The sequence below is a fragment of the Stigmatopora argus genome, chromosome 19 (assembly GCF_051989625.1).
Source record: "Stigmatopora argus isolate UIUO_Sarg chromosome 19, RoL_Sarg_1.0, whole genome shotgun sequence".
Lineage (NCBI taxonomy): Eukaryota > Metazoa > Chordata > Actinopteri > Syngnathiformes > Syngnathidae > Stigmatopora > Stigmatopora argus.
Window position 1 is genome coordinate 3776803 of NC_135405.1, and position 26896 is coordinate 3803698.

At 39.1% G+C, this 26896-nt stretch overlaps 2 protein-coding genes across 2 annotated transcripts; one reads left to right on the top strand and one right to left on the bottom strand.

Annotated features, from left to right (window-relative positions):
• Positions 1-7311: 7311 nt before the first annotated feature.
• On the bottom strand, positions 7312-16839 carry ppil4 (peptidylprolyl isomerase (cyclophilin)-like 4). The gene is made up of 13 exons (XM_077587017.1): positions 16709-16839; positions 16400-16467; positions 16246-16310; positions 16051-16168; positions 15819-15961; positions 14032-14128; positions 13018-13134; positions 12820-12944; positions 12669-12735; positions 10650-10761; positions 10488-10584; positions 10224-10353; positions 7312-8130 (listed from the first exon to the last, which is right to left on the bottom strand). The coding sequence occupies exons 1-13, from the start codon at positions 16776-16778 to the stop codon at positions 7942-7944; spliced, it is 1398 nt and encodes a 465-aa protein (XP_077443143.1). The 5' UTR covers positions 16779-16839; the 3' UTR covers positions 7312-7941.
• Positions 16808-24987, top strand: ginm1 (glycoprotein integral membrane 1). Its single transcript, XM_077587020.1, has 8 exons — positions 16808-16964; positions 17721-17786; positions 17852-17951; positions 18026-18180; positions 19259-19418; positions 19487-19710; positions 21296-21459; positions 22037-24987. Exons 1-8 carry the CDS (start codon positions 16890-16892, stop codon positions 22134-22136), a joined length of 1044 nt encoding a protein of 347 aa, XP_077443146.1. The 5' UTR covers positions 16808-16889; the 3' UTR covers positions 22137-24987.
• Positions 24988-26896: the final 1909 nt, after the last annotated feature.

Genomic DNA, 26896 nt, shown 5'->3' on the forward strand with positions numbered 1-26896 from the left:
AACCGGTCTACATGTGCTTTGTGTACTTTGTACATCCGTTTCAAATTGGGGGTTGGACTCCACCAATGTTGTACTAGGTCACTGTTTCTGTTCATAGCCTTTATGTACAGAATATCAAGAAGCAGTTTGTTAAATCTGGTTCCTACCAATCCTAAACACTCCCCGTCTTGCAGCTGGTGTGCCCCGGGGCTCTGTCCTAGGGCGGCTCCATAATTATCTACATCATCAACCTTGGTTCCATTTTACGTAAATATAATACTATATTCACTTTGGCATCTATGCGAGTGACACCCAGCTCTGAACCTCCTGCAAACCAACCTTTCAGCCTTTATGCACAAGACAACTCGTGGCTCTCTTTAAATGTCTTACTACTAACTGAAAGTACCAAAACAGAAATCCCACTAGCAGGCACTCCCACCCTGCTCACCAACGACAATGATTTCTCCTTCCCCATCAACAATGCATCAATCACTCCCTCAACTCAGGTTCAGAGTCTGGGCGTCATCCTCGACATCACACTTTCCTTGCGCTCCCATATTAACAATGTTACCAGCTCCGCCACTTCCACCTTCGCAATATATCTCGTCTCCGCCCCTCCCTCAGCCCCCACAGCGCTGCCACTCTTGTCTGCAGTCTAATCAATTCCCAGATTGACTACTGCAATTCCTTTTAAGTGTTCCCCGTGCCCGTCTTACTAATTACAGAGCATTTTGTCACACTGCCCCGAAAATCTGAAACTCCCTACCCCTGAATATATTCCTCGTTACTTTCTTCTCACTAGTCAAATCCAGTCGCAAAACACATTCCAATTATCTTATACAGCATGATCCACTCACTGTTTGCCCACATCTCGATCTCCTTCTTGTGCTTTGATTTTGTTTTTAATATGCTTTGTTTATTCTATTTTATTTGTATCTTTGGTATTTCTGGATGTAAAGTGTCCTTGGGGGTCTTGAAAGGGGCTTCGAAATAAAATGTATTACGGTGGTACTTCTACTTACAAAATTAAACTCCCACACACTACTAAACATGCAAAGTCTTGGATTTAAATCAACATCAATGTTAATATCAGTGGCCAGCCTAATCCCCAGACCTTAATACAATCAAGAATGCGTGGGGTGACATAAAAAATGCTGTTTCTGAAGCAAAAAACAAAAAATCTAAATGAATTGTGGAATGTCATTTAGGAATCTTTGAGTGGAAAACCAAATGCCACAATTGCTTTACTCAATGCCTCACAGATGTAAGAAGCAGTTTAAAAAAAGTGATCATACAACAATGTATTAGCTTAATGATTAAAAGGATTTGTAAATCCTAGAAACAAAAAAAGTTTGTTTAAAAAATGTTTTCAGTCTAAAGTCACCTGCAGTCTGCTATTTTTAAAATATTTTTTAACACACTCCTTTCAACTAATTACCCAATTGTACACCCTTAAGAGAACGGTAGCTCCGTCCAATCTTGCTCGTTTTGTGTTTTTGCTGCTTTTCTGTCTTAATGATTTGATTTGGTGATTCTCAATGATCCCATTTACTTTGATTTGCTTTGTACTTTGTGCTTTTGCTTTGTTGTTCTGTCTAATCACCCTCTTGCTACTGCCACAATGAAATTTCCCGAATACGGGATGAATAAAGTTATCCAATCCAATCATGAATGCTGGGTCTTGTTAGTTTTCTGAGAATTTAGTGCACCTACTAGTAACTTGTTTGACATGCAGTTATATAAAAAATGTATTTAAAAAAATGGATTAATCTGGTTAGCCACATTGGATTCTAATATTCTTAACACTACTCGGAAAATTTGCAGAAAATTTTGAACAGATTGTCAAAGCTGGCTGGGAAAGAGATACGCAAGAGATCAAATTGGCCAACTCAACTTACCCAATTGTATTGTTTTGCTTTTGTTTAGATTTGCTACTGATTGGTCACTTCACTAAAAGCAAATGCTCAAAAAAACCCTTTCAATTCTATGAACAGAGAAGTGTGAACACCAGAAGATTACGCGGCGAGCTGAGTCGACTTTCCTGAAGAGGCAGAGAAACTAGATTCCAGAAATAAGGCAACAATTTCATGACTGAAAAACCATTTCCTGTTCCTTTTTTTAAAAATTAATGTTGTCATCTGTAGGGTTTCTCAGTTACTCTGTTGTCATTCCAGATTCTGATTGAGCCGAATAGGCGGAACTGTGCAACACACCTGTGGTGCATTAGGTGCATCCGTTTTTTAAGGACACCTGACACCGTCAGCTGTCGACAGAGAATACTCCTTGCTTGCTGCTGTGCGCACCCTACAGTCTCAGCAGTTTCTTGCTAACATACGGTAGTGTGTCTAGAGTACCTTTTTGCAATCTTTGAATCGTGAGTTTTCTCGTAGACTTGGTCGTGCTACTTTCTTTGTACTTTGTCACCTGCATAGATATTGTCATACATTAGTTTACTGTTTTCCGGTCGGTGGTGCCTTTCCCTTAGTGTTATTGCCGACTTGGAAATGCTGACTTTAGTTGTACTTTTTCCTACTGGCATTTTTTGGCTTGTGCCGTTTGTTTAATAAATATGATTGTGCATTTGATTTCCTGCCTCTTAGTTTGTGTTGGATCCATCCTTCAACAGCTTGCCATCCACAACAAAAGTGGCGCGCCAGTGGGCGAGTGTTTAGCGCAGGGGTCCCCAAACTTTTTCTTGTGAGGGCCACATAACTTTTTCCTTCTCTGATGGGGGGCCGGTGTCAGTTTGTAACAGAAAAAGCCATGGAACATTAACTTTCTGTTGTGCCATGCACAATCTTCTCCCTTTGCTCTGAAGTTTATGCACGACACCACAACCGTCATTACAGAATCCCACGTCAACATTTTGCAGCACAGTGCTTGGTGGTGAATTTGGCAGTGGACTCGTAGCGGGGCGGTGAGACCCCTTTTTTCCAACTCCCGGTTCATGCGTCCCATTATTAGACCGCGAGTTTCGGCCACCATGCTAGGAGCCCCGTCAGTCGTGATGCTAGCTAGCTTTGACCAGTCCAGGTCCAACTTCTCCATGGTTTGGCACACTTTGTCAAAAATATCCTCTCCCGTTGAAGTCCCTTTGAGACTTTGGAGGGCTGCCAGATCCTCGCAAATCTCAAAGTTTGCGCTAACTCCACGAATAAAAATGAGCAGTTGCGCTGTGTCTTGCACGTCCGTGCTTTCATCCAGTGCTAATGAAAAAAAGTCAAATTATTTCGTCTTCTGCTGCAGCTGGGCATATACATTACTCCCGATTTCTTCAACGCGTCTGGTCATTGTACTCACCGACAGACTTACGGCATTAAATGCATCTTTCTTCTCGGGACACACCTCCTCCGCGACAGTATCCATACATTTCTTAACAAACTCTCCGTCAGTGAAAGGCTTACCGCTGCTTGCTATCAATTTAGCAACCCAAAAGCTGGCCCGAACGGATGCCTGGTTCTGCTGAGATAGTAGTCCACTTTTTCGCTTTGAGAGTTTGTCTGCTCGTATTTGGCCTTGCAATCTATCGTACTTGTCTTTGTGACGGGATTCATAGTGTCGGCAAAGATTGTATTCTTTGAATACCGCCACCGTCTCTTGACAAATGAGACAAACAGCCTTTTCTTTGCTTTGAACAAAAAAATAATCGTTTGTCCACTCCAGGTTAAATATCCTGCATTCTGAATCAATTTTTCTCTCACCTAACTTTTTCGCCATTATTCCGTTCTCAAACAGGTTGCAGTTTTAATATGCTTGAATAGTCCGCGATGGTCCCAGGGCTCCGCCCTCACCTGCGATCGTCCAGATGTCTCGGTAACACTGCTCGTGCATGCAACGGTGGACGTGCCCGCATGCATCAAAGGGAAACACTCTCCCCGCGCGTGTCACCAAAGAAGCAATGCGAAGCCCCGCTTCACTGGGATGATTTGTGGGCTCAGCAGGGGTGCAATGAACCAAACACAAGATTAAAATGTCCCAGTCTTCAAGGCCAAATAGGAAAAAAAATCCGATAGCGTCTCTAGTATTGTTCAGAGGGCCGGTCCAAATGTGCCGGCGGGCCGCATCCCAAAAAAAAAATAAAAAAAAAATTCAAAAAAAAATAATAAAAAAAAAAAAAATCCGATAGCGTCTCTGGTATTGTTCAGAGGGCCGGTCCAAATGTGCCGGCGGGCCGTATCCGGCCCGCGGGCCGTAGTTTGGTGACCCCTGGTTTAGCGTGTCGGCTTCACAGTTGTATGATCGAAGGTTCAATCCCAAGTTCCTTCCAGTTTGGAGTTTCCATGTTCTGCAAAAACATGCAGGGTAGGCTGGTTGAACAAACTAAATTCCCCCTAGGTATGAGTGCGATTGGTTGGCCACCAATTCACGGTGTCCCCTCTGGAGCCCATAGTTTGGATAGGCTCCAAAGACTAATTTAGTGATGTTTTTATATAAGTATAAAGCAAAAGTAGTTTTCCTTCTGATCATATGCATAATAGGGTTGCATGATGTAATCAATCCTAACTATTAAATTTAAAAAAAAAACGAAAACAAAAAACAAAAAAAACAATGGAAACCAAAACAAATTTGTTCCTCAAATATCCTCTTTTTTTTAGATTGTGGGTTATGGTCCTAAATCTCCACCAACTACTGAGAAGCTGGCCCGGTAGCAACCGGTTACCAAGTCGGCCTCACAGTTCTGGGGTTGAGGGTTCGATCCCAGGTCGGTCTTCCCTGTGTGGCGTTTGCTTATTCTCCCGGGCTTGCGTGGGCTTTCTCCAGTTTCCTCCATTGTCCCAAGAAATTGCATGGTAGGCTGGTTGGACACTCTAAATAGCCTCTAGAGTTGAGTGTGAGTTCTCCGTCTCCTTGTGACCTGTCATTGTTTGGCCAACAATTCAGGCTGGTGCCCGTAATTAGCTGGGATAGGCTCCAGGACCCCCTGTCACCCTTGTGAGGATAAGCGGTTCAGAGTATGAATGAATAGTGAGAATGATAATTTAAACATTTGTCCCAAAACAAGTAGGTGAAAGGCATTGGCACAGTAGAAAACATTAACTTGTTTGTACTTATTTTTTTCCCTTAAACTGCAACCCCCCAAAAGAAAACATTGTTTATACTATATAATCCGCACAGAACTATAAATCACAGGTGACTGTAAAAATATGGGTTCACGGTGGCAGAATATATCATAATCAAAAAAATTGTTTAAGCATAATGTAAACTTAATCAAAGCAGGTCATTGAAAATTCCAAGGTTTCTCTCATCTAAGTGGAATTCAATATATGTTTGATGCAGGAATTATGATTTTAGAAAAAATAAAAGGATTTTGTAAGTCATATCAGACAGGGGTCTCAAACTTGCAGCCAAAGAGTCAATATTTTGCAGCCCCCAATTGATATCCAATTGGTGTTATCAGCATGCCTTTTTGAGATGGGCAATTAAAAAACAAATAAAATGAATGATTTGAGGGATACATTCTAGAAACAAACATTTAAAATGTACTAAATCAAACATTGTTCAAAAAAAGCAAACAAATAAAATAGCCAGGAGTAACAATATAATACGAATAATTCTAAATAAAAATGGACAGAATATCTAGGCGCAGCCGTGGCATTGAGGGGTTCCGATTTGGTGGCCTCAGTATTGCAGCCCTGCTTTTTGCAGATGATGTGGTTGTGTTGGCTTCATCAGGCCGTGATCTCCAACTCTCGCTGGAACGATTCACAACCGTGTGAAGCGGTCAGGTTGAGAATCAGCACCTCCAAATCTGAGACCATGGTCCTCAGTCGGAAAAAGGTGGCATGCCCCCTCCGGGTCAGGGACCAGGTCCTTCCCCAGGTGGAGTTTAAGTATCTTGGGATCTTGTTCACGAGTGAGGGAAGAATGGTGCGGGTGATCGACAGGCGGATCGGGGCGGCGTCTGCAGTGAAGGGCCTATCGTGGTGAAGGAGCTGAGCCAAAAGGCGAAACGTTGGTCTACGTTCCCACTCTCATCTATGGTCACGAGCTATGGGTCGTGACGGAAAGAACGAGATCCCGGATACAAGCGGCTGAAATGAGTTTCCTCCGCAGGATGTCCGGACTCTCCCTTAGAGATAAGGTGAGAAGCTCAGTCATCCGGGAGGAGCTCGGAGTAGAGCCGGTGCTCCTCCGGATCGAGAGGAGCCAGATGAGTTGGCTCGGGCATCTGATCAGGATGCCCCCTGGACGCCTCGCTCAGGAGGTGTTCCGGGCACGTCCCACCGGGAGACCACGGGGCCGACCTCGGACAGGCTGGGGAGACTTTCCCGGCTGGCTCGGGAACGCCTTGGGATACTCCCGGAAAAAGTGGATGAAGTGACTGGGGAGAGGGAAGTCTGGGATGCCCTGCTGAATCTGCAGCCCCCGCGACGTGACTTTGGATAAAGCGGAATAAAATGAGATGAGAATTCTAATGATTAAAAAAAAATTAAATATTCGTAACAAATTGAAAACGAAATTCAAATAAGTGTGCCCCAGCTTCAGTTTGTTCTGGGAAGTTTTTTTTTGTGTTTGTTCTATAAATCACTTGTGGTCGGACATAGCTTAACTCTAGCTGCTACGGACGGCAATACACGCCCAATCATTTTTAACTGGGAGGGCCTGGAAGCTATGGACTGATATTTTATTGCCGTCGATACGTTTTCAATATCAAATTTCCTCTTTTGCCAACTACCACAGCCCATTGCAGTAAATGAGGTAAACTAATATACTTTGGAATAAATGTCCACTGTCCCTGAAAGGGCTAATTGCACTGCAAGAGCAAATGTTTATTCAGATTCAGCCATTTAATAAGTGTACAGGATGTCTTTTTCATTGGCATGCAAGCAAACGGCATTCAAAATATTTTAGACACCATAAATGTGGTTTTTTTTTAAGGAAACAAAGATTTCCTGTCTAGCCGTTATCAATGATCCATTCGTGCATGGTTTTCTTTTCGCAATTCGAATGGGTGCAATTTGAGCTTTTATCCCCATTATGTTCGCTTAAAAGGTATGTGTTTACGAAAATGAACAGTGATTAGCTGCAAAGTACAACGCAAACGTGATCTAGAATAGAAAAATGTAAATTCAGGATTTTAGAACTTCATAAGATTCCCATTATTTTCTTGTCTGATCCTTTAGCCTATTCAAACTACCTACTTACTCATGCCCAATTCACATAAAAACAAAAGTATTGAAAGTCTATACTTTTGTTTTTTATACATATATCCGTATGTACGTGTATATATGTATATATATATATATATATATATATATATATACGTGTACGTGTATATATATATATATATATATATATATATATATATATATATATATATATATATATATATATATATATATATATAAATATAAACATACACACACAAGCAAAATCATTCATCACACAAATAAAGATTCAAGCATGCACATTTAAATGAGCTACAGTAATTATCAACATATAACACTTGGTCCTGATATCAGATGTCCAATTTTGTAGAATCTAGATGGGGCCCATATTGCTTGCGGTGCACAACTATTAATGGTTCTTGGAGGTATGCTTATAAAAACCCAGTGAGAATTTGAGCCCAGCAGCGCCTAATCTCAGACAACTAGTCCCACTTCACCCAACAAACACATTCCATAATAGTGTGGAAAATACTAGCATCATAATGTTTTTGTCCATAAAAAGAAGTTGTAGAGCACGGGTGCCCAACTCCCGTCCTCAAGGGCTCCTATCCAGTCTGTTTTCCATGTCCCCTTCCACCAATAGACCTGAATCAAATAATCGGGATCCTTATCAAGCTTCTGCACAGCTTGCTGATGAGTTGATTAATTTATTCAGATGCGGTAGAGGAGGGAGATATGGAAAAAAGACTGGATAGGGGCCCTCGAGGACCAGAGTTGGCCACCCCTGCTGTAGTCACCTGTCCATTTTGTAACGGAGTTTTTGCTGGTCTGTGCTGAAGCAAATAAATGCACTTCATCTGTATCTGCTTCTGACTGTGGAATTTCTGGGCGAACGACTGCGACTTTTTCGATTCCTGTCCCGCCTGTCTTTCTCATGTCTGTCCCGGGATCTGTCGTGCCTGTGGTCCCTGTCTCTGGAGCGGGAACGTGAACAGGAGCGCTTTCGGTCCAGCTTCCTGTCCCGTTGGCTGTTCTTATCATCCTGAAAAGGTGCAAGAAGAAAAGATTCAGATTTTTTGACCACGAGTTGTACGATTGGGAAATGCGTAGCTTTAGTCGCCATTTTCGACTAATTTTAATGACTTGGGATTTTAAATACAAGCCAACAGGAACCAGTTAGCACTAGTTTACTCAAGCCAAGTGCGGAATATATCATAAAATTCAAACAGGGAACAGGGAAATGCGAGCAACATAAAGTCATGCAATAAACAAGAATAGCAATTGTATTTGCATGACTAAGCAGAAGTCAGACCCCTGCTTATGACTACTATTAAGTAAAATGCAGTAATAGATCACATTTTAATTCCGTGAGTTGTCCTGTAGCATTGATTAATGAAATCGTTTCTCTCCTCTCAAATACAAATTTTTCCACACTTTCAATCCTGCTCAATAAATTTCCCACCATACTTTCTTGTTGTTTTGTTTCATTTGTATTTTTAAACCACTTTTCCAATACAACCTCGAGTTGGCGCGGATGAGGAGCAATTAAGTGGTAAATTTGTTTGTGTAAATTACCTATTTATTGTCAATTTCAAGACATTTTGAGATTTGCTTGCAGTTGAGATGCCTATTTTAAATCGCTAGCTTGCATGTTCACCAACCAACGACGGTATATTTTACTGCAGTTTAGCCCAAGAACAACACTTGGTTGTCTTGAGAAAAATATCTAGGTTAAAAAACAGAACTTACCGCATGCTCCACTTCATGAAGTTCTCTGCTCGATCGGACGGAAAAAATAAATGCATATGTTCTTTCTTATGCAAATAACTTACATGACATGTATTAACCACGATAAAATGATTGAACTTCTTGGGGTGGTGGGGGGAACTTGAAATGCTAGCCGCCGCAGTAATAAAACTAAATGGAAGAGGACTTGCATTTGAAGAGCCCATACATTCTTTACGTTATTTGGTAACAACTGTAGTTTTCTGTTCAACGGCAAAATGGGACTAAAACTCATTTCTGCACATTTTTTGCTTTATTTTTGCAAAGAAAAGGAATGCAGGCTAAGGCCAGGGAAATCAAGTCCATTGAATTCAGTCAGTAGTGGACCGTCAGGGCCAGGACTTCTTTGCTGGCCTAAAAAATATCTGAATCACAGAATGATTTTAATTATGTTTTGTCCATGAATACTTATTAAATAATTCCAAATTGTCTGTCAGCTTCCTTTCATTGCTTTTCCCCTGGTTGAACTGTTTCCAGATGTGTTTTTATATTTAAGTATCTAACCAATCACATTTCAGCCATTATTTGTTGCCAGGGTCAGAAATCTGCCTTGAGGCCTTCACAATCAGTTCTGCAGGCTCTGCTGCATAAAACAAGCATCAATAAAACGGTTTCATCAGATTTTGAGTTGGCGACACAAAGGCCTTCTCACAGGCGTAGGGATACGTCTTCGCTTTCACCAACTATGATTGGCCTGTGATAGAGTGGACTAGCCAGAGCTACCAAACTGTATCTGGAGCGAGCTGCACAAGCAAATATATTATTGTCTGGATTTAATAGCGGTTTTGTCAACCCGCAATGGCTGAAGGAGAAGAAATGGATTTGTTTGCAGATTTACGGTCCAAGCTATTTTCAAGACAGATTTTTCAAGAAAAGCTGGACAGCATTAAGAAAGGTCGGACAACTCCGAAGCAAGCAAGCCTGTCACAACCAGGAACGAACATTTTCAGCACTAAATCGAATAAAAACTTGTACCAGAAATACAACAGGACAGGCTCGACTTTCAGCATTAGCTTGGATGGCAATAGAAAAGGAGGAAAGAAAGGCGGATGGATTTTGTGTACAGATAAAAATGATTTTTGGTGAGTAAAAAATGGCTATATTCCTAAATAATATTTCAATTGTATGAAGTTATTATTGATGCTTTTATATATGTGTCGCAGCTGAAGCTGCAGTAAAGGTTTTAAAGCCATAAAATAGTTTTTTTAGGGTTGGATTGACTCAGACATAGCACTGAAGGTGTCGGTTTGAAATTCACGGCCCGCCATTGAATTCAGTAAGGTACAAAACCCACCCCAAATGATAGGGGGCATTTAAATCAGGTGGAGTTCCACACAGCACAGTCAGTACCTTGTATTTTTTGGGCTTCTTGCTTTCTTCCTCATCTGAATGATGGTGATGTCTCTTTTCTTTGTGTTTTTTCTCAGAATGACGATGTTCTCGCTCCTCTTCCTCCTCCAACACCAAGTCATATCGGGAACTATGTCAAGTGTTAAGGTCTTTTCACAACTACTGAAGAATGTACGACGGACTTAGGGTCTGGAAATTACAGCACTGTTGTGAAAATCTGTTGTAACCGAAAGTAAAACATCTCAGGTCGACATTTTAGGATACTCTTGTTTGGGCTTGACGTGATCTTTCAGTGACAGTTTGGATTGCTTCTCCAGGTCATTCTCGTAAGCCTTGAAATCTTCCTTAGTGTACTTCCCGCCTACAATGAATCATGATTAGAAAAGCAACTCCGCAAAAAGCATTTAAAACCTTATAGCACAGTACCTTTTCCTTTCCATTTGATCTTTGACACAGACTGACTGAAGTCTACATGAATGCGCCGATCGTCTATGAGCACATTGTCCATTTTAAAGAAGGCCTTCTCGCAGTCCTCTTGCTGCCAACACAAATAAATAGGAAAATTGAGTTGGCTTTCTATAACTTGCTACTTGTGGTTTATAGGTCCTGTGTGGTTGGTGTGGATTTTTAGTGTAAATATCCCGACGCCTTAATTAGTCAATGGTGGCATTTATGTGAACAAATATCATTTTCTTGTCAAACTTGGTAGTTTATAGTGGTTTATAGTCAGATGTGCGTTATAGTCCAAAAATTACAGTAATTTAATTTCTCACCAGTTAAAAGATTATGACAATGAATCGAACTCTTTTACGAAGAGCTTGCACCATTCTTATTGTTAACGTCAATGTTTTACATTGTATCAAAAAGGCCACGGGAATCAGAAATAGGGTTTGGCGATTATTCTGTACGATTGTGATTAATGCCCACTTGAGAAATATTTGAGGTCAATTTGAACTGATCAGATGTGATTTCAAACTTGTAAAATGTATGCCTACTGACTGCTGTGCTTATGTTTCAAGAACAATGAAAATAAACAAAATGAGAAAACATGGAATTTAGGACTAATTTGAGGATGGCCATGGCTTGTAATAAACTCAGAAAATTATCTCATGGTGGGAAAGAGAGATGGCGTAAATGTCTGTTAGAAATACCCTTTTCCAATTTCCGGAGTATATAAATATTTTGTTTTTGCAAACTAGAGAAAGTACAGCAAAATGAAAATAAATTTAAGATTGACAGTCAGTAATTCCACCATGTTTCACGCTGAAGTCGCATGTTGTGCAATGTGCAAATGTCGATCCTTTTGGAGACGGCTTCAACATGGGATATTTCGTCGAATACGAACCAATAAACTTCTGCGAGTGTCTGGGTTTCTTATTAGAAGTTTTTTTTCCCCACAGAGTTTGGGAAAGTGTTTTTAGGACATTTTGAACATATTGATATAAAGTAATACCTTGACATATGAGTGCCCCAACATACGAGGAATTTGAGATACGGGTAAAATACCGAGCAAATATTTGCCTTGAGACACGAGACACATTTTGAGATGAGAGCATACGAGGCAGCCAGGTGGCCGAGACGCGAGACTGCTTATGATTTCAGCGCACTGTCTTTCTCGCCGCTTCTCCCTCGTGTAAAGATATCTACGAGCACTGGGCGGAGCGTTGCATTTTTTCCGTGTTTTTTGCGTTAGTCAGTGCAGAATTAAGGGAAACACAATGGGTCCAAAGCCAGCAGGTGCAATGAAGGGTAGTGCAACGAAAAGGCATATGATGGCAATTAATATTAAGCACGAAATAATCGCAAAACATGAGTGGTGGGTGCGTGCCGGAGCTGGCTCGCCAATACGAGAGGAGCACGCGGACAAGCTGGCAAGTGGTGGTGCGTTATCATATTGTGAGGACATTTGCGTGCGTCATTTTTGTAATATTTTGAAGGGGAGACAAAAGCAAACAATCCTAGATTGCATCTAAAACTCTGACTAAAAGGGAAGCTGGAAGCGAGGTAAAAATAGCCTGTCACGCTCTCGCTCTCTCGTACCTCAAGGTATTACTGTACAAAGACTGACAGGCAACGTTGGGCAAGTTACGCCACAATATGTCAATGGATTGAGGATTCCTGGGTTCAAGTGTCGGCCTGCACTGTAGCTCGAGCTTTCTCCAAAGCCGCCATAAAGTTCCCGGAATACCCCGGCGACAACTCTGACTCTGACAGTGAGATGGAGCATAGCATGTAGGACGGCGAACTCGCCCTCTTGGTCGAACTCTTTATTAACATAGGGTGAACTGAAAGTGAAACTACAGTCTAAAACTTGACTTTTGTGAGGCAAAATCATCAATTTTGGGAGGGTTAGGGTTGAGCGTGGGCCGGCTGCCCACATTGGGCATTGCAAAAACAGGCTATGCCTGGATTTAATATGATTGTGCCTGTATAGATAATACTCACCTTTTCAAATTCAATAAAAGCATAGCAGAGAGATTCTCCAGTCTTCCAGTCACGAATGATTTCACTGCTGCACACAGTTGAACCAAAAACAGCAGATGAAAACAGCAAAACCTTGCAAGGCATATCCATAATAAATGAAACACTGATTTACCTTTTAATAGGTCCAAAGCGAGAAAAGATGATTTCAAGATCCTCATCTGTGGTCACTGGGTTTAGTTTGCACACAAAGAGTACATCCTCAGGAGGCTTTATGTCTGCATCAGGCAGGTCGCCCACCTGTAGGAATGCAACTCACAAAATTCAGTGTGGTAAAAATATCACGTGATTTATGGACTAAAGTAGTATTTACCATCTCAAGCAGAATTGCTCGGGTTTTGGCTTCTTTCTCCTGGATCCGCTCCTCCACTTCTTCAATTGCTTTTCCACCAGTCTCGTCTATGACTTCATCTGCTCCAATCCTTCCACTCTGCAATCAAATCCAAATCAACCAGTTGTTCATATTTCTGTACCGTATTTTCTCGCATATAAGCCGCATCCTTAAAATTGTGAATTTTACAATTTCCCACTTTCAAGCCATGCCCTGATGCACAATTTTCCCCTCCATATTCATGGTTTTAATAGCGAGTATAAATGTTACTTTGAAGAGATTTTTTTTTTTTTTTTTTAAACATCGCACATGGTATTTCTTAGATGCTGTATGAATCAAAGCACATTATAATCAAGTCTGGTCAATATAAGCAAGTTAGTAATTCATCTAGTAATACTTGTTTTCAACATCTACTGGTGAAAAAGAGTATCGCAAGGCTGTAAGTTTTATGCGCATATAAGCCGTACCCTTGATTCAGTCATCATTTTTTTCAAGTTGCAAATACAGCTTAGATGCGAGAAAATACGGCAATACCTTTTTATATCGTAGGGTCGAGCTGGGTGATAAAATGATAATGATAATTATTGTGAAATCATTTTTGTCAACTATAATAAACATTTTTTTTACTTTTCATACTCTAAGGAGGGAGTTGTGTTATCATTATTGCACAACAAAACAACAAAATATATATTTTTAATCATCATATTTCATATCCTCTTCTTATAAACTAAGGTAACAGTAATTTGAATAACGAGGAAAGTAATTTATTTACTTACTCAGAGAAGTTTGAAGTCTCAAATTTGAAACAAAAAGATGTGATAGTTATCACGATAATTATCGATACAGATTTTTTTTTTAATCGTGATAATTTGTCATATCGCCCAGCTCTATCCTAGGGTTAAACGGAAGACAATGTAGGTATTGAACTATTGGTTGTCAAGCATGTGAAACTTGCAAGAAGAGGTAACAGAGTAAGCAAAAAAAACCTGCACTCACATCTAACTGTTCTTTGGTGGGCTCAGGAGACCGATCAGGTACAGGAAGATCCAGAGGATCATCAAATGGGTCATCAAGGATCACAGTATGGTTTATTCTAAAGCAAAAATACATCAGCACAATTTAATCAGATGGTAATCGTGAGCCATCATGATCATGGACCCTCATGATAGGAGGACCTCCACTTTTGGCTTTGAAAAGATATTAAACATCGTCACAATTAAAATGAGACTCACTAAGTGAACAAATTTTCACTATAGGAGTAAAATTCTGGAAACCCTCCATCTCGCTTGGCATCAATGTTCCCTCTAAGCTGCGCGTGTGCGCAATCGCGCACTACTCTCGTCTTCTCTGCGCACAGCAAATCATATGGAGCGCACAAAATAAAATCCCAATTTTTTTTTGCTGTGAGGCCGACGCGCGAACCCCTCATCCGCCGGGCCGCCCATTCATAGATATTAATCATTACATTTTATTATTACTAAATCATTTATGTGTAGTAGACATACACCTGCTACTGGTGTGTGCCCATAGCGAGCAATGATGATGTTGCTCACACTGGTACTCAGTGTGCTCAGGGAGGTTGTCTTTCTGCCCAGACAAACAAAAAATTAGAGGGAACATTGCTTGGCATCTCTGGGAACCTTGCCATACGAGCATTTCATATCAACAGAATTCCCCTATTGCCTACCTGCCATTTATCTTCATTGTCTCTGGTGTAACAATTTAGTATTGTGCATCTGATACATTTGTGCTTACAAGTGATCATTAAACCTGTCCCACAGTCTACATTTTTTTTAATTTTTTCAAATCATCCAGTCGGATTTTTTTTTAAAAAGGATACAATTTATATACGTCAAATGTACAAATATAGGCCCCAATAATTCGGCCCAGAGCTGCAAACTACTCCGGAATTCCAGTTTACCCGAAAATGCAAGGCAAACTCCGGGACTCCGAACAACCTCCCTACAATCCGGAAATCCCAAAAAAATGTCACCTAAAAATTTTTGGGGAAGCAACTATTTCAGAAAAGTACCAAATTTCCCATTTAAATGCCTCGAAATTCACACCATCGCTTCCACCATCTTGATTCAACTGCACTGTAAACTGAAAGAATTCGTTAACACGAGAGCATTGTGAATCATCCGGGTTACAAGTTCTGACCAATGATTCGTCTTGTGCGACTTCCGCGCATATTGATTTTGCGTGAATCGCATTCACTCCGGATAAACTCCAGAAATGGGACAAGGGTACTCCTGAAACGGGGTCAACGGAGGTTAGCAGCTCTGAGGGCCAAGTGATTTCTGGTCGATCAGTACTGGGAAGTGGTGCCCGTATTAACTCACTTCTTATGGAGAAAATACATTCAGCATCTGAGCAGATTCATGTTATGAGGATCAACTGCAATGTTCCCTCTAATTTTTTGTTTGTCTGGGCAGAAACACAACCTCCCTGAGCACATTGAGTACTGGTGTGAGCAACATCATCATTGCTCGCTATGGGCACACACCTGCCATAAGCAGGTGCATGTCTACTACACATAAATGATTTAGTAATAATAAAATGTAATGATTAATATCTATAAATGGGCAGCCCGGCGGATGAGTGGTTCGTGCGTCGTCCTCAGCTAAAAAAATTTTTTTTTTAAATAAAAAAATGGGAATTTATTTGGTGCGCTCCATATGATTTGCTGTGCGCAGAGAAGACGAGAGTAGTGCGCAATTGCGCACGCGCGCAGCTTAGAGGGAACATTGATCAACTGTACTTCAATAATTCATTTTACTCACCGGATGTCCTGAAATGGGATAAAGTTTGTGTCGACAAATGTTTCATTAATTTTAGACAGCACATCCAAGCCCTCGGACACTTCTCCAAAAACAGTATGCACGCCATCCAGGTAATCCAGATTTTCACCAGTGGTAATAAGGAACTTTGGGGTTGGAGGGGACGAAAAAACAGTTCATGGCTACTTTATAAAAAGGTTATGCCATCTGAAAATGATGTAATAATCATACGTACCTGTGAACCATGCTGCTCACTTCCATTGTTAACCATAGATACTGTCCCTTTTTTTCTGTGTTTAATACGTGGTGCTTTCTCTGAATCGAAAAAACGAGCCTGGTCCCCGTAAAGTTTGCTAATAACACATAAAAGAGGACATCGTTGTCAATTTGCAATTTCAAAGAAAAGTAGACACAGATTTAGATAATTTACCAATAGACTGACTCGCCACCCCGACCTGTTCCAGTTGGGTCCCCAGTTTGGATGATAAAATCTCTCTGATTTATAAAAGAATATATACAAGTATTAGTAGAAATATACAGTATTATGAAACTTTCTTATACTACGTTGTTGTACATTGCGTTACCTGTACGTTGTGGATCAGGCAGTAGTTGTAGTATTTTATCTTGCATAATTTCAGAAAATTGAGGCAAGCTGCAAAAAAAACCATTTTATTTACGTTACTTTCGCTCCCCGTCTTTCTCTTAAACACACAAACATCAAAATCTTTATAATCATGATGCGTTGACGTTTATTAGCTGAATTAGCAAGCAAGCTCACAGCTACAGTTTGCAAACGTTTGGTGAATCCATTACATTTTCCTAAGTAGGTTTACTGCACCATAATCAATACATTACATGCGTTGTATTTATAGAGATAAAATACGTTTTATCACCTTTAGGCCTCTCGTCTGTGAATAAATCAATCACAATATCGCCGAGGGTCGTTTCAAGAAGGACCGCCATGCCAACGCGTGTGATCACGCGAGAAATATAAACTCGTAATCATATCAAGCGCATGCGCAATGTTGTTACTTCCGGTGTGCCATTGTGCTTCGGCGATAAACTAGATTTAAAATGGGAGAACTAAGCGTGTTTTTTATATTTTTATTTTTAATCCACATCAAACATGTAGAGTCATCATCGAATACGGTAAGAGCTATGCTACTACAACAACAGTAAACCTTTTAATTGTTTCCGTATTCATTTGTTTTTGTTATTGTAGTGATCGTTTCACTCTCGTTGTTGGCCGATTCCTTCTTAACAATAAATATATATAATTATTATTATTATTTTTCAAATTAGTCTTATGCTACTCCTTTTGGCCATACTTTATAAATCTTGCTATCATTATTTTTATAAATGTTTTGACTATTGTTGTTATCCTAAGTAGCGCATTGCTTTTGTTTGTTTTATTTTAATATCTTTTTTTTCTTTCTAAAAAAGCCGTCAAATCAAATCATTTGTTCCCATTCACAATGATATTGAGTTAACCCTCCCATTATTTGATCAATTCTATAGTCATAAATTGAAAATTACGAATAAGACGCCCCATTTCTCATTTCTTGATTAATAATATATATAATTATTATTATTATTTTTCAAATAAGTCTCATGCTACTCCTTTTGGCCATACTTTATAAATCTTGCTATCAATATTTTTTATAATTTTTTGACTATTGTTGTTATCCTAAGTAGCGCATTGCTTTTGTTTGTTTTATTTTAATATCTTTTTTTTCTTTCTAAAAAAAGCTGTTAATCAAATCATTTGTTCCCATTCACAATGATATTGACTTAACCCTACCATTATTTGATCAATTCTATAGTCATAAATAGAAAATTATGAATAAGACGCCCTATTTCTCATTTCTTATGTAAATTTATCAATTATTTTATGATTACTTGTAGGAAAACATCCTGATCAATGTGACAGCAGGGATACTGGCAGATAGTCAAGAGTCTAACAACTTGCAGGTACTGTGCATCCAGTTTAGGTTTTCCTAACATATAACTATTAATAGTTTTTTTCCTCATTTCAGATTAATTTAAACATATCAGTAGGCGAAGAAGAGGTATTGGTAAATGATGTTCCTGTTGCGTTGTCAGGGGTGACCAGATTCAACTGTCAAGCCCTTCTCTGTAAGCTTAAGTCTCACCAAAATGATGTTCTTTTTCCAATGTTAACATTAATACAAAGGACTTGTATTTGTCAGTGAACAGCACTAATGGAAGCAGTGAGTATGAAGCTGGAGATGTGGTATCTACTCTCACTCGGGTTATGGTGACACAGACTCGAGTGTATAGTCAAATGGAAGAGGTGGTGGTTCTGCAGGTGTTTAGTGAAGTCATTGAGCTGGAGGGCAAACAGGTAGGTGAACTAATGAGGTGATGACACGTGATGGAAAATAAACTGTGTCTGAGCCATTCCACTGAAAACCAGACATTTAGGTAAATACTTTAAATAAGAGCTTTTCTCGCATATAAGCCGTATTTGAAACAAAAAAATGATGACTGAATTAAGGATACGGCTTATATGCGCACAAGATTTAGAGCATTGCTATACTCTTTTTCACCAGTTGATGTCAGCAAATTCATATTTACTATTTGTTGGTTATTTTCTGTTTTGCAGTAAGAAAACAACCATTATTTGATGAATTACTAACTTCCTTATGATATTGGCCAATAATGTGCTTTTGATTCATACAGTATCTCAGAAATATCACGTGCGATTATTTTCTTCAGATTTTACATTTGTGTTCCCTATTAAAATATGGAGGTGAAAATTGTGAATCGGGGTGCGGCTTATACGCGAGAAATTGTAAGATTTTTAAGGCAATTTTAACGGTGTGGCGTATACGCAAGGTAATTCAAGATAATAACATTTAGAAACATAAGACCATTGAATTGAAATTTTATGAGGTGAGAGTTGAGATTCATTAAGAAAATATTTAAACAAAGAAGAAGCACACTTTTCTGAGAGGAGGCCTCATAATATTTTCAGAGGTGTCTGGTGTTGATGGTATGGCTCACAAATTCCCAAAAATAAAGAATCTTTGTATTACCGGCACGGTGGTTTAGTGGTTAGCGCGTCGGCCTCACAGTTCTGGGGTCAAGGATTCTGTTTCATGTCAGTCCTCACTATGTGGAGTTTGCATGTTCTCCCCGGGCTTGCATGGGTATTCTCGGGGTACTCCGGTTTCCTCCCACATCCCAAAAACATGCAGAGGAGGCTGGTTGAAAACTCTTAATTGTCCCTTAAGTTTGAGTGTGAGGATGAATGGTTGTCCATCTCCCTGTGACCTGAGATTGGTTGGCCACCAATCCAGACTGGTGTCCGTAATTAGCTGGTATAGGCTCCAGCACCCCATGTGACCCTTGTGAGGATAAGAGGTACAGAAACTGAATGTATTTGTATCAAGAATTTTAAGGTTTGTGTTGTTTTATAGGTTCGGCAGCCTGATATGTGCGAGGTGAAAATACTCATGAGCCCAGATTTTCAAAAAATGACTCACTTTACCAACATTTACCCAATCAGAAACAGTGAGATTTTTAAGGTTTCCCGAGACAATGATATCGTTGTCACAGATCCAACAAACCATAAAAAAGGTATGGCAAACAAATAGTCTTGCAACATAACACACACCATCAAAATCAATTTGCCTTTTTTTTATTAGCCGAAGAGCAAATGATGCTACAGACAACCAGTCAGTACCCTCTGAAACACTCAGAGACGACACAAGAAGAAATCGCACCTCCTGGAAAGCTCCCAGAGACTCCACTTCGCATGGATCCCGATCTCTTGAGCGATATCATTTATGGACAAACAGAAGATGGCGACCAAAGTCAACATAATCTGATTCCAATTGAGAGTTCACCCAAAGAATTGCTCTCATACTCGGTGGGGAAATACTTTTATATACAGTGATACCTTGAGATACGAGCTCGATGCGTTCTGAGACCAAGCTTGTATGTCGCTTTACTCGTTTCTCATATCAACGTTTCCCATAGAAATGAACTAAATACAAATTAATATGTTCCCACCCTCTGGGGAAAAAACCCACAAAAAACTGGATATTACAATGGAAAAACATTTTTATTGTTTGTACTCAATGTTCCCTCTAAGCTGCGCGCGTGCGCAATTGCGCACTACTCTCGTCTTCTCTGCGCACAGCAAATCATATGGAGCGCACAAAATAAAATCCAATTTTTTCAATTTTATTTTATTTTTTCGCTGTGAGGCCGACGCGCGAACCACTCATCCGCCGGGCCGCCCATTCATAGATATTAATCATTACATTTTATTATTACTAAATCATAGTAGACATGCACCTGCTTATGGCAGGTGTGATACTGGTGTGTGCCCATAGCGAGCAATGATGATGTTGCTCACACCGGTACTCAGTGTGCTCAGGGAGGTTGTCTTTCTGCCCAGACAAACATAAAATTAGAGGGAACATTGTACTACTAACAGAGTAACAAATAACTAGTGGTTATGATGTTTAATACTAAAATGAGAGTGGTTATGATGTTTAATACTAAAATGAGAGTGGTTATGATGTTTAATACTAAAATGAGAGTGGTTATGATGTTTAATACTAAAATGAGAGTGGTTATGATGTTTAATACTAAAATGAGACATTATTCAGTACAACCTGGTGTGCGCAGTGGGGAGAGAGAGAGAGAATGTGCTTATAACAAAACATAAATAAATGTAGTTAAGTGAACTTAGATTACGATACAGACCCCCTTAAAAATAAGTTTTAACCTTACTTTACACTAAACTTAATTCTAATTTTTTTTACATTTCTTCTTCCGGGTTGGCTCTTTTTGCCTCGCTTCCACCGTCACTTTCAGCTGTAGATTTTAAAAGGAACCTATCTAAGATTGTTTGCTTTTGTCTCCCCTTCAAAATATTACAAAAATGACCCACACAAATGTCCTCACAATAGGATAAAGCACGACCACTTGTCAACTTGTCCGGTTGCTCCTCTTGTATTGGCGAGCCAGCTCCGTTCACGCGTATACCAATCATGTTTTTTTATTAATTCATGCTTAATATCGATTGCCATCATACGCCTTTTCTTTGCACTACCCTTCATTGCACCTGCTGGCTTTGGACCCATTGTTTTCCCCTAAATTTTGTAAAGACTAACGCAAAAAAACACGGAAAAATGCAACGCTCCGCCCAGTGATATCTTTGCACGAGGGAGATGCGGCAAGAAATCTCAAGGCAAATATTTGCTCGGAATTTTACTCGTATCTCAAATTTCTTGCCTGTTGGGTCACTCGTATGTCAAGGTATTACTGTACACTATTTGTCCATAAGTGTCTAAGGACTTCAGATTGGTGGGTGACTGGTGGGAATTATGACGAATTGATTCATGAAAAAACGATGCTAGATAGGCTTTTTAGAAATGTGACTACATTTGTCAATTTGTTTTTTTGCAAAAATGAATATTTGTTTTACTGTCATGTTTTGTCAGGACATGTGTCGATGGATGGAAGAATTTAGGGAGCGACTGAGGCATTTCTGTTCCGAGTCCATACCCCTCTTCTTTCTGATTATGTGGGTTGTCGTTGTTGGTGTAGTTGGATCAGTGCTCATCATCAAGATTTTGGAATTCGTCTTCCCATTTTTTGAACACAAGTGAGTTTGGTTAAACTTTAGAGGGACCGTTTAGAGCAGGGGTCTCCAACTCCGGTCCTCGAGGGACCCTATCCAGTCTGTTTTCCATATCTCCCTTCTCTACCACACCTGAATCAAATGATCAACTCATCAGCAAGCTGTCCAGGAGCTTGATCACGATCCTGATTATCTGATTCAGCTGTTTTGGTGGAGGGAGACATGGAAAACAGACTGGATAGGGGCCCTCGATGACCAGAGTTGGAGACCCCTGGTTTAGAGAGACCTCCTAATCCATCCCCAAATCATTTTTGTAGTATCTTATCTATTTCACATTTTTTAATGAAATGAGTACAAAGACTGACAAAAGCAATCAATATTCTGTTTTTTTAAATGGAAATTAGGTACATGCTTTTTTAAATTTTTATCTTAAATTTAAATTTTGTTATTTATTTTATGTTTAGAAAAATAATTTACTTTTAGAGGCCACAAAGTGATTTGGCGGGTCAGATCTGGTTCCCAGGCCTTATGTTGGACACCTGTGCCAAAGTCTGACGATCGCAGTTAAAGACCACTTCTTGTTTTTATTTTTATTTTACAGGCACATTTGTCAACTCACTTCAGTCACACTTTTGCCAGAAGATGAGAAGCGCACTCTCCTTGAGAACACAGAATTAGAAGAGCATGCAATGATGCCTTAAATGAAGACTAAAATGGTTAGGTACCTACTGTTCTTTACTCTCCAATCTGTGGTGTTACCAGAAGTCATTTGTCCTAGTTTGGTTGCTATAAATTTGATGTTTTTTGTCATAATGGCATTTAACACAGATGTTGCCATGAAACTCTTACAACCAACGGGTTGCCATGAAACTCTTACAACCAACGGGTTGCCATGAAACTCTTACAACCAACGGGGTTGCCTTGATTTCAAAATTAAACATTAAGACGATGGCTCCGAGAGGCGGAATCAAGAACCCAACGTAAAAAACCCAAGCTACATTTACCTTATTTAAGCGAGACCGTAATACTTGAACACTTGAAGCCATGGTTTCCTAATCTGGTACGGCAAACAGATTAATCTGTAAAAGATCAAATTGAGACCTTTTTCATGTGAGGTATCTTCAAAAAAAGAAAATACAGTTCTTAATTGGATGATGGCTTTTCTCGTCACACTCATCACCAAACAACATATCCGTCTAGCACCAAAATAACGTTTGAGTCAAGGGGAACGCAAAAACATGGTTTCCCGTACAAAAAAAAGGTTTCATGACATCCATTTCCTCCTCTTTTGATGAGATTGAGTGTATTTCAATTGACTTATCTACAAGAACCACTTTGCTTTTCCCATAGTATTCAAGTAGATAGCTGCATCCTTGTCACATCTGCAGCTCCTGCATCTTTGCCCTGATTGGTTCAGTATGACATATTGGTCAAGGGGAAGTGCAAAAACACGATTTGCTGTCAAAAGCGATGTTCTTTGGTCTTCTTTTTGTAATTGAATGTATTTCCGAAAACTTCAGAAAATGACCTATCTACAAGAACCGCTTTACATTCTGACATTACATACAACCAGATAGTTGCTCTCTGGTCAAGTCTGATTAAATTAGATTAGATTAATTTTTACTCATCCCGTATTTGGGAAATGTAGTTTGTAGCAGTACCAAGTACAGACACAGGAAAAGACAATGTAGACCTAGATAAAAATGGAACCACAAACGGGAAGCCCACACAAGGTTGGGACCTTCTGCAGCCTGAGGCTGAGGTTGAAAATATGCAGAATCCCTCTTCATAGCTGATCCGCACAGTCCCTCGGTAGTCTGGAGCTGATTATCAGGACCGGTAACCTTCTTAGCCTGAATGGTTCCAAAAAACATCCAGGACTAGCGTAAAGAAACTAAGATAATAGAACAATGAATGCCACTCACACTCGGTGGAGTCGAGTCGTGAAGGTCGTGAAAACATTAAAGTAAAGGGTGTAAAGTACGAAGTAAAGTATAAAGGAAAAAAATCAAGTATAATGGAAATATTAAAATGTACTAAAAAAAATAGAAAAGCTGTAAAAACAAAGAAACGTGTAAGAGCGGACGGAGCTACTGCCATCGGCTGCCACTTGAGCGGTGCCATCTTGGTTGTAGTAGCAAGAACAGATACAAATACAGGAAAAGACATTGTAGAGCTAACAGAGCTAATGCTCCCGCCTCATTGTCCTGATTGGCTCGGTGAACAGATGACCACGAAGTGGTTAGAGTCTTGCGGTTGTCAAGACGGTCCTTGTATGATGGTTAGGCTGACCGTCTGAATTGCAAGGCTTGTGTTTTCTTATACATCTGCTAACAAATTCCACTACATACGCATGTACAATTGGAATTGACATGCTCATGAAACAATGTGCTTTCTTATTCTTCTTTCTTTCAGCGTATGATAATATCTCAAAACATTTCTGCTGAAATACACTGGATTACTATTAAATTGATGTATTTGAACAGATCGTCAGACATATTGCCATAATTATAGGATTGGATGTATTTTTTATGGATGTTAAGTTTGTGTCATAAATCTATCGCTCTTGAGGTAATTTATTTTTACTCCTTTTAGCTGCGAATGACAGCCTGTTGATGAGGCTTAAGTGATCTTTTTCAGTGTTCTTTTTACTATGTCATAGTGTGAAGCAGATTTCTAACTACTACTAACAAGTGATGTGCACAATACAATTGTAAAAACACAACTTTTTCAACTTGATAATGAAATGTTTCTTGCTAGACTCAAACATGAATGCTTCAATTTGGCAAAGCGAGACTGGATATTTGAGAGATTTGTCCTTTAAGCATAATTTCTTAAAAACATCAAAGAGACAGATACCATTGCGTATAAATGACTTTCAAGTGAAAGGCGCTTGCTCGAAGTATTTATGTATGCAAATGGTAAACTATATATTTACCATTTGCATTATATGTATCACACCAGCTTTGACTGTGCATTTTCTACCAATGACACTCAATTTTAAGATGCATAACAATATTCCCAGTAACACAATAACTCAGATCCAAACAGGCTTTTTCATTTATCATTTTGTAAGAACTTTCAAACACAAAATTTAATAAACTCGAATATTACTGCTGGAATACACTAGACAAAGGTGTTGTCTGTTCCTTTATCTTGGTGGATAGACTGTCACTTGTGAGGGGCAATGTAGGATCTCTATGGTGCATTTTGAGTTCACATTGCATGTTGTTACTAAATGAATGAGATGTGTAGCCAATCTTCTGAATGCACTTTGGTGTCACAGCTATGAGTTAAACTGCAATTTATGGCTTATTCTGAATACATCTATTAGTTTTCTACAAAGTCCTCTTTATGGTAGCACGTATTGTACAGCTGGCATGCGTTGAGATGGATTAGAAATATACACCACAGTACATTTGTTAATGTATATTTGAAGTACACTTTGACTTCATGTGTTCATAACACTGGATTAAAAGATTACAACCTCTTGTCTGTCTTTAATGCAAACTGAACATTGCTTATAATCTATTAAAGGCCACTAAACCTTCATACGTAGCGAAATATTTCATCTTCCAAACCCAAAATGAATCAACTGGAGAAGGCTTGAGTTGTTTGCTTTTCTTTCAATTTGTAAATGTTGTGTAAATAAATGTTATGAACTACATCTGACAATTTCTCTAAAGCACCCAACAAATGTTGACAAAACAAGCCATTCTGACAGACCAGTTACTACTATTTTATATATATCAGTGGCGGACCGTCAGGACCTGCAAGGCCTTCTCTCCTGGCATAAAAAAATATCTGAATCACAGACTGATGTTAATCATGTTTTGTCTATGAATACTTATTAAATAATTCCAAATTGTCTGTCAGCTTCCTTTCATTGCTTTCCCCCTGGTCGCGCTGCTTCCAGATATGTGTTTTCATATTTAAGCATCTAACCAATCCCATTTCAGCTATTATTTGTTGCCAGGGTCAGAAATCTGCCTTAAGGCCTTCAAAATCAGTTCTGCAAGCTCTGCTGCATAAAACAAGCGTCGATAAAACTGTTACTTTAACCAATTAGATTTCAAGTTGGCGACACCACAATGCCTTCTCGCAGGCGTAGGGATACGTCATCGCTTTCACCAACTATGATTGGCTAGTGATAGCGTGGACTAGCCAGAGCTACCAAACTGTATCTGAAGCGAGCTGCACAAGCAAATATATTGTTGTTGATTTAATAGCGGTTTTGTCAACCTGCAATGGTTGAAGGAGGAGAAGAAATGGATTTGTTTGCAGATTTACTGTCAAAGCCATTTTCAAGACAGACTTTTCAAGAAAAGCTGGACATCATTAAGAAAGGTCGGACAACTACGAAGCAAGCTACCCTGTTACAGCCGGGAAAAGGGTGTGTGCGGTACTTTCAGTGTGCTAACTACAAAGAGCTACCAAACTGTATTGGGAGCAAGCTGCACAAGTAAATATATTGTGTTGATTTAAAGCCATTTTCAAGACGGACTATGTCAGAAACTCGACTTTCAGCATTAGCTTCGATGCCGATAGAAAAGAAGAAAGAAAGGAGGATGGATATTGTGTACTGTTAAAAAGGATTTTTGGTGAGTAAAATATGGCTATATTCCTAAATAATATTTCAATTGTAAGAGGTTATTAATGATGATTTTTTTATGTGTCGCAGCTGTAGCTGCTGTAGAGGTTTTATAGCCATAAAAGTTTTTGAGGGTTGGATTGATTCCGATAGCAGAAGGCGCTACCCCAAAATGCACGGACCGCCACTGATATATATATATATATATATATATATATATATATATATATATATATATATATATATATATATACATATAAATATATACATATACATATACATATACATATACATATACATATACATACACATATACATACACATATACATACACATACATACACATATACACATATACACATATACACATATACACATATACATACACATACACACATATACACATATACACATACACATATACACACATATATATACACACATATATACACGCACATATACACACGCACATATACACGCGCACATATACACGCGCACATATATACACGCACATATATACACACACATATACACACACATATATACACACACATATACACATATATATACATACACATATATATACATACACATCTATATATATATATACATACACATATATATACATACACATATATACATACACATATATATACATACACATATATATACATACACATCTATATATATATATACATACACATATATATACATACACATATATACATACACATATATATACATACACATATATATACATACACATATATATACATACACATATATATATACATACACATATATACATACATACACATATATACATACATACACATATATATACATACATACACATATATATACATACAT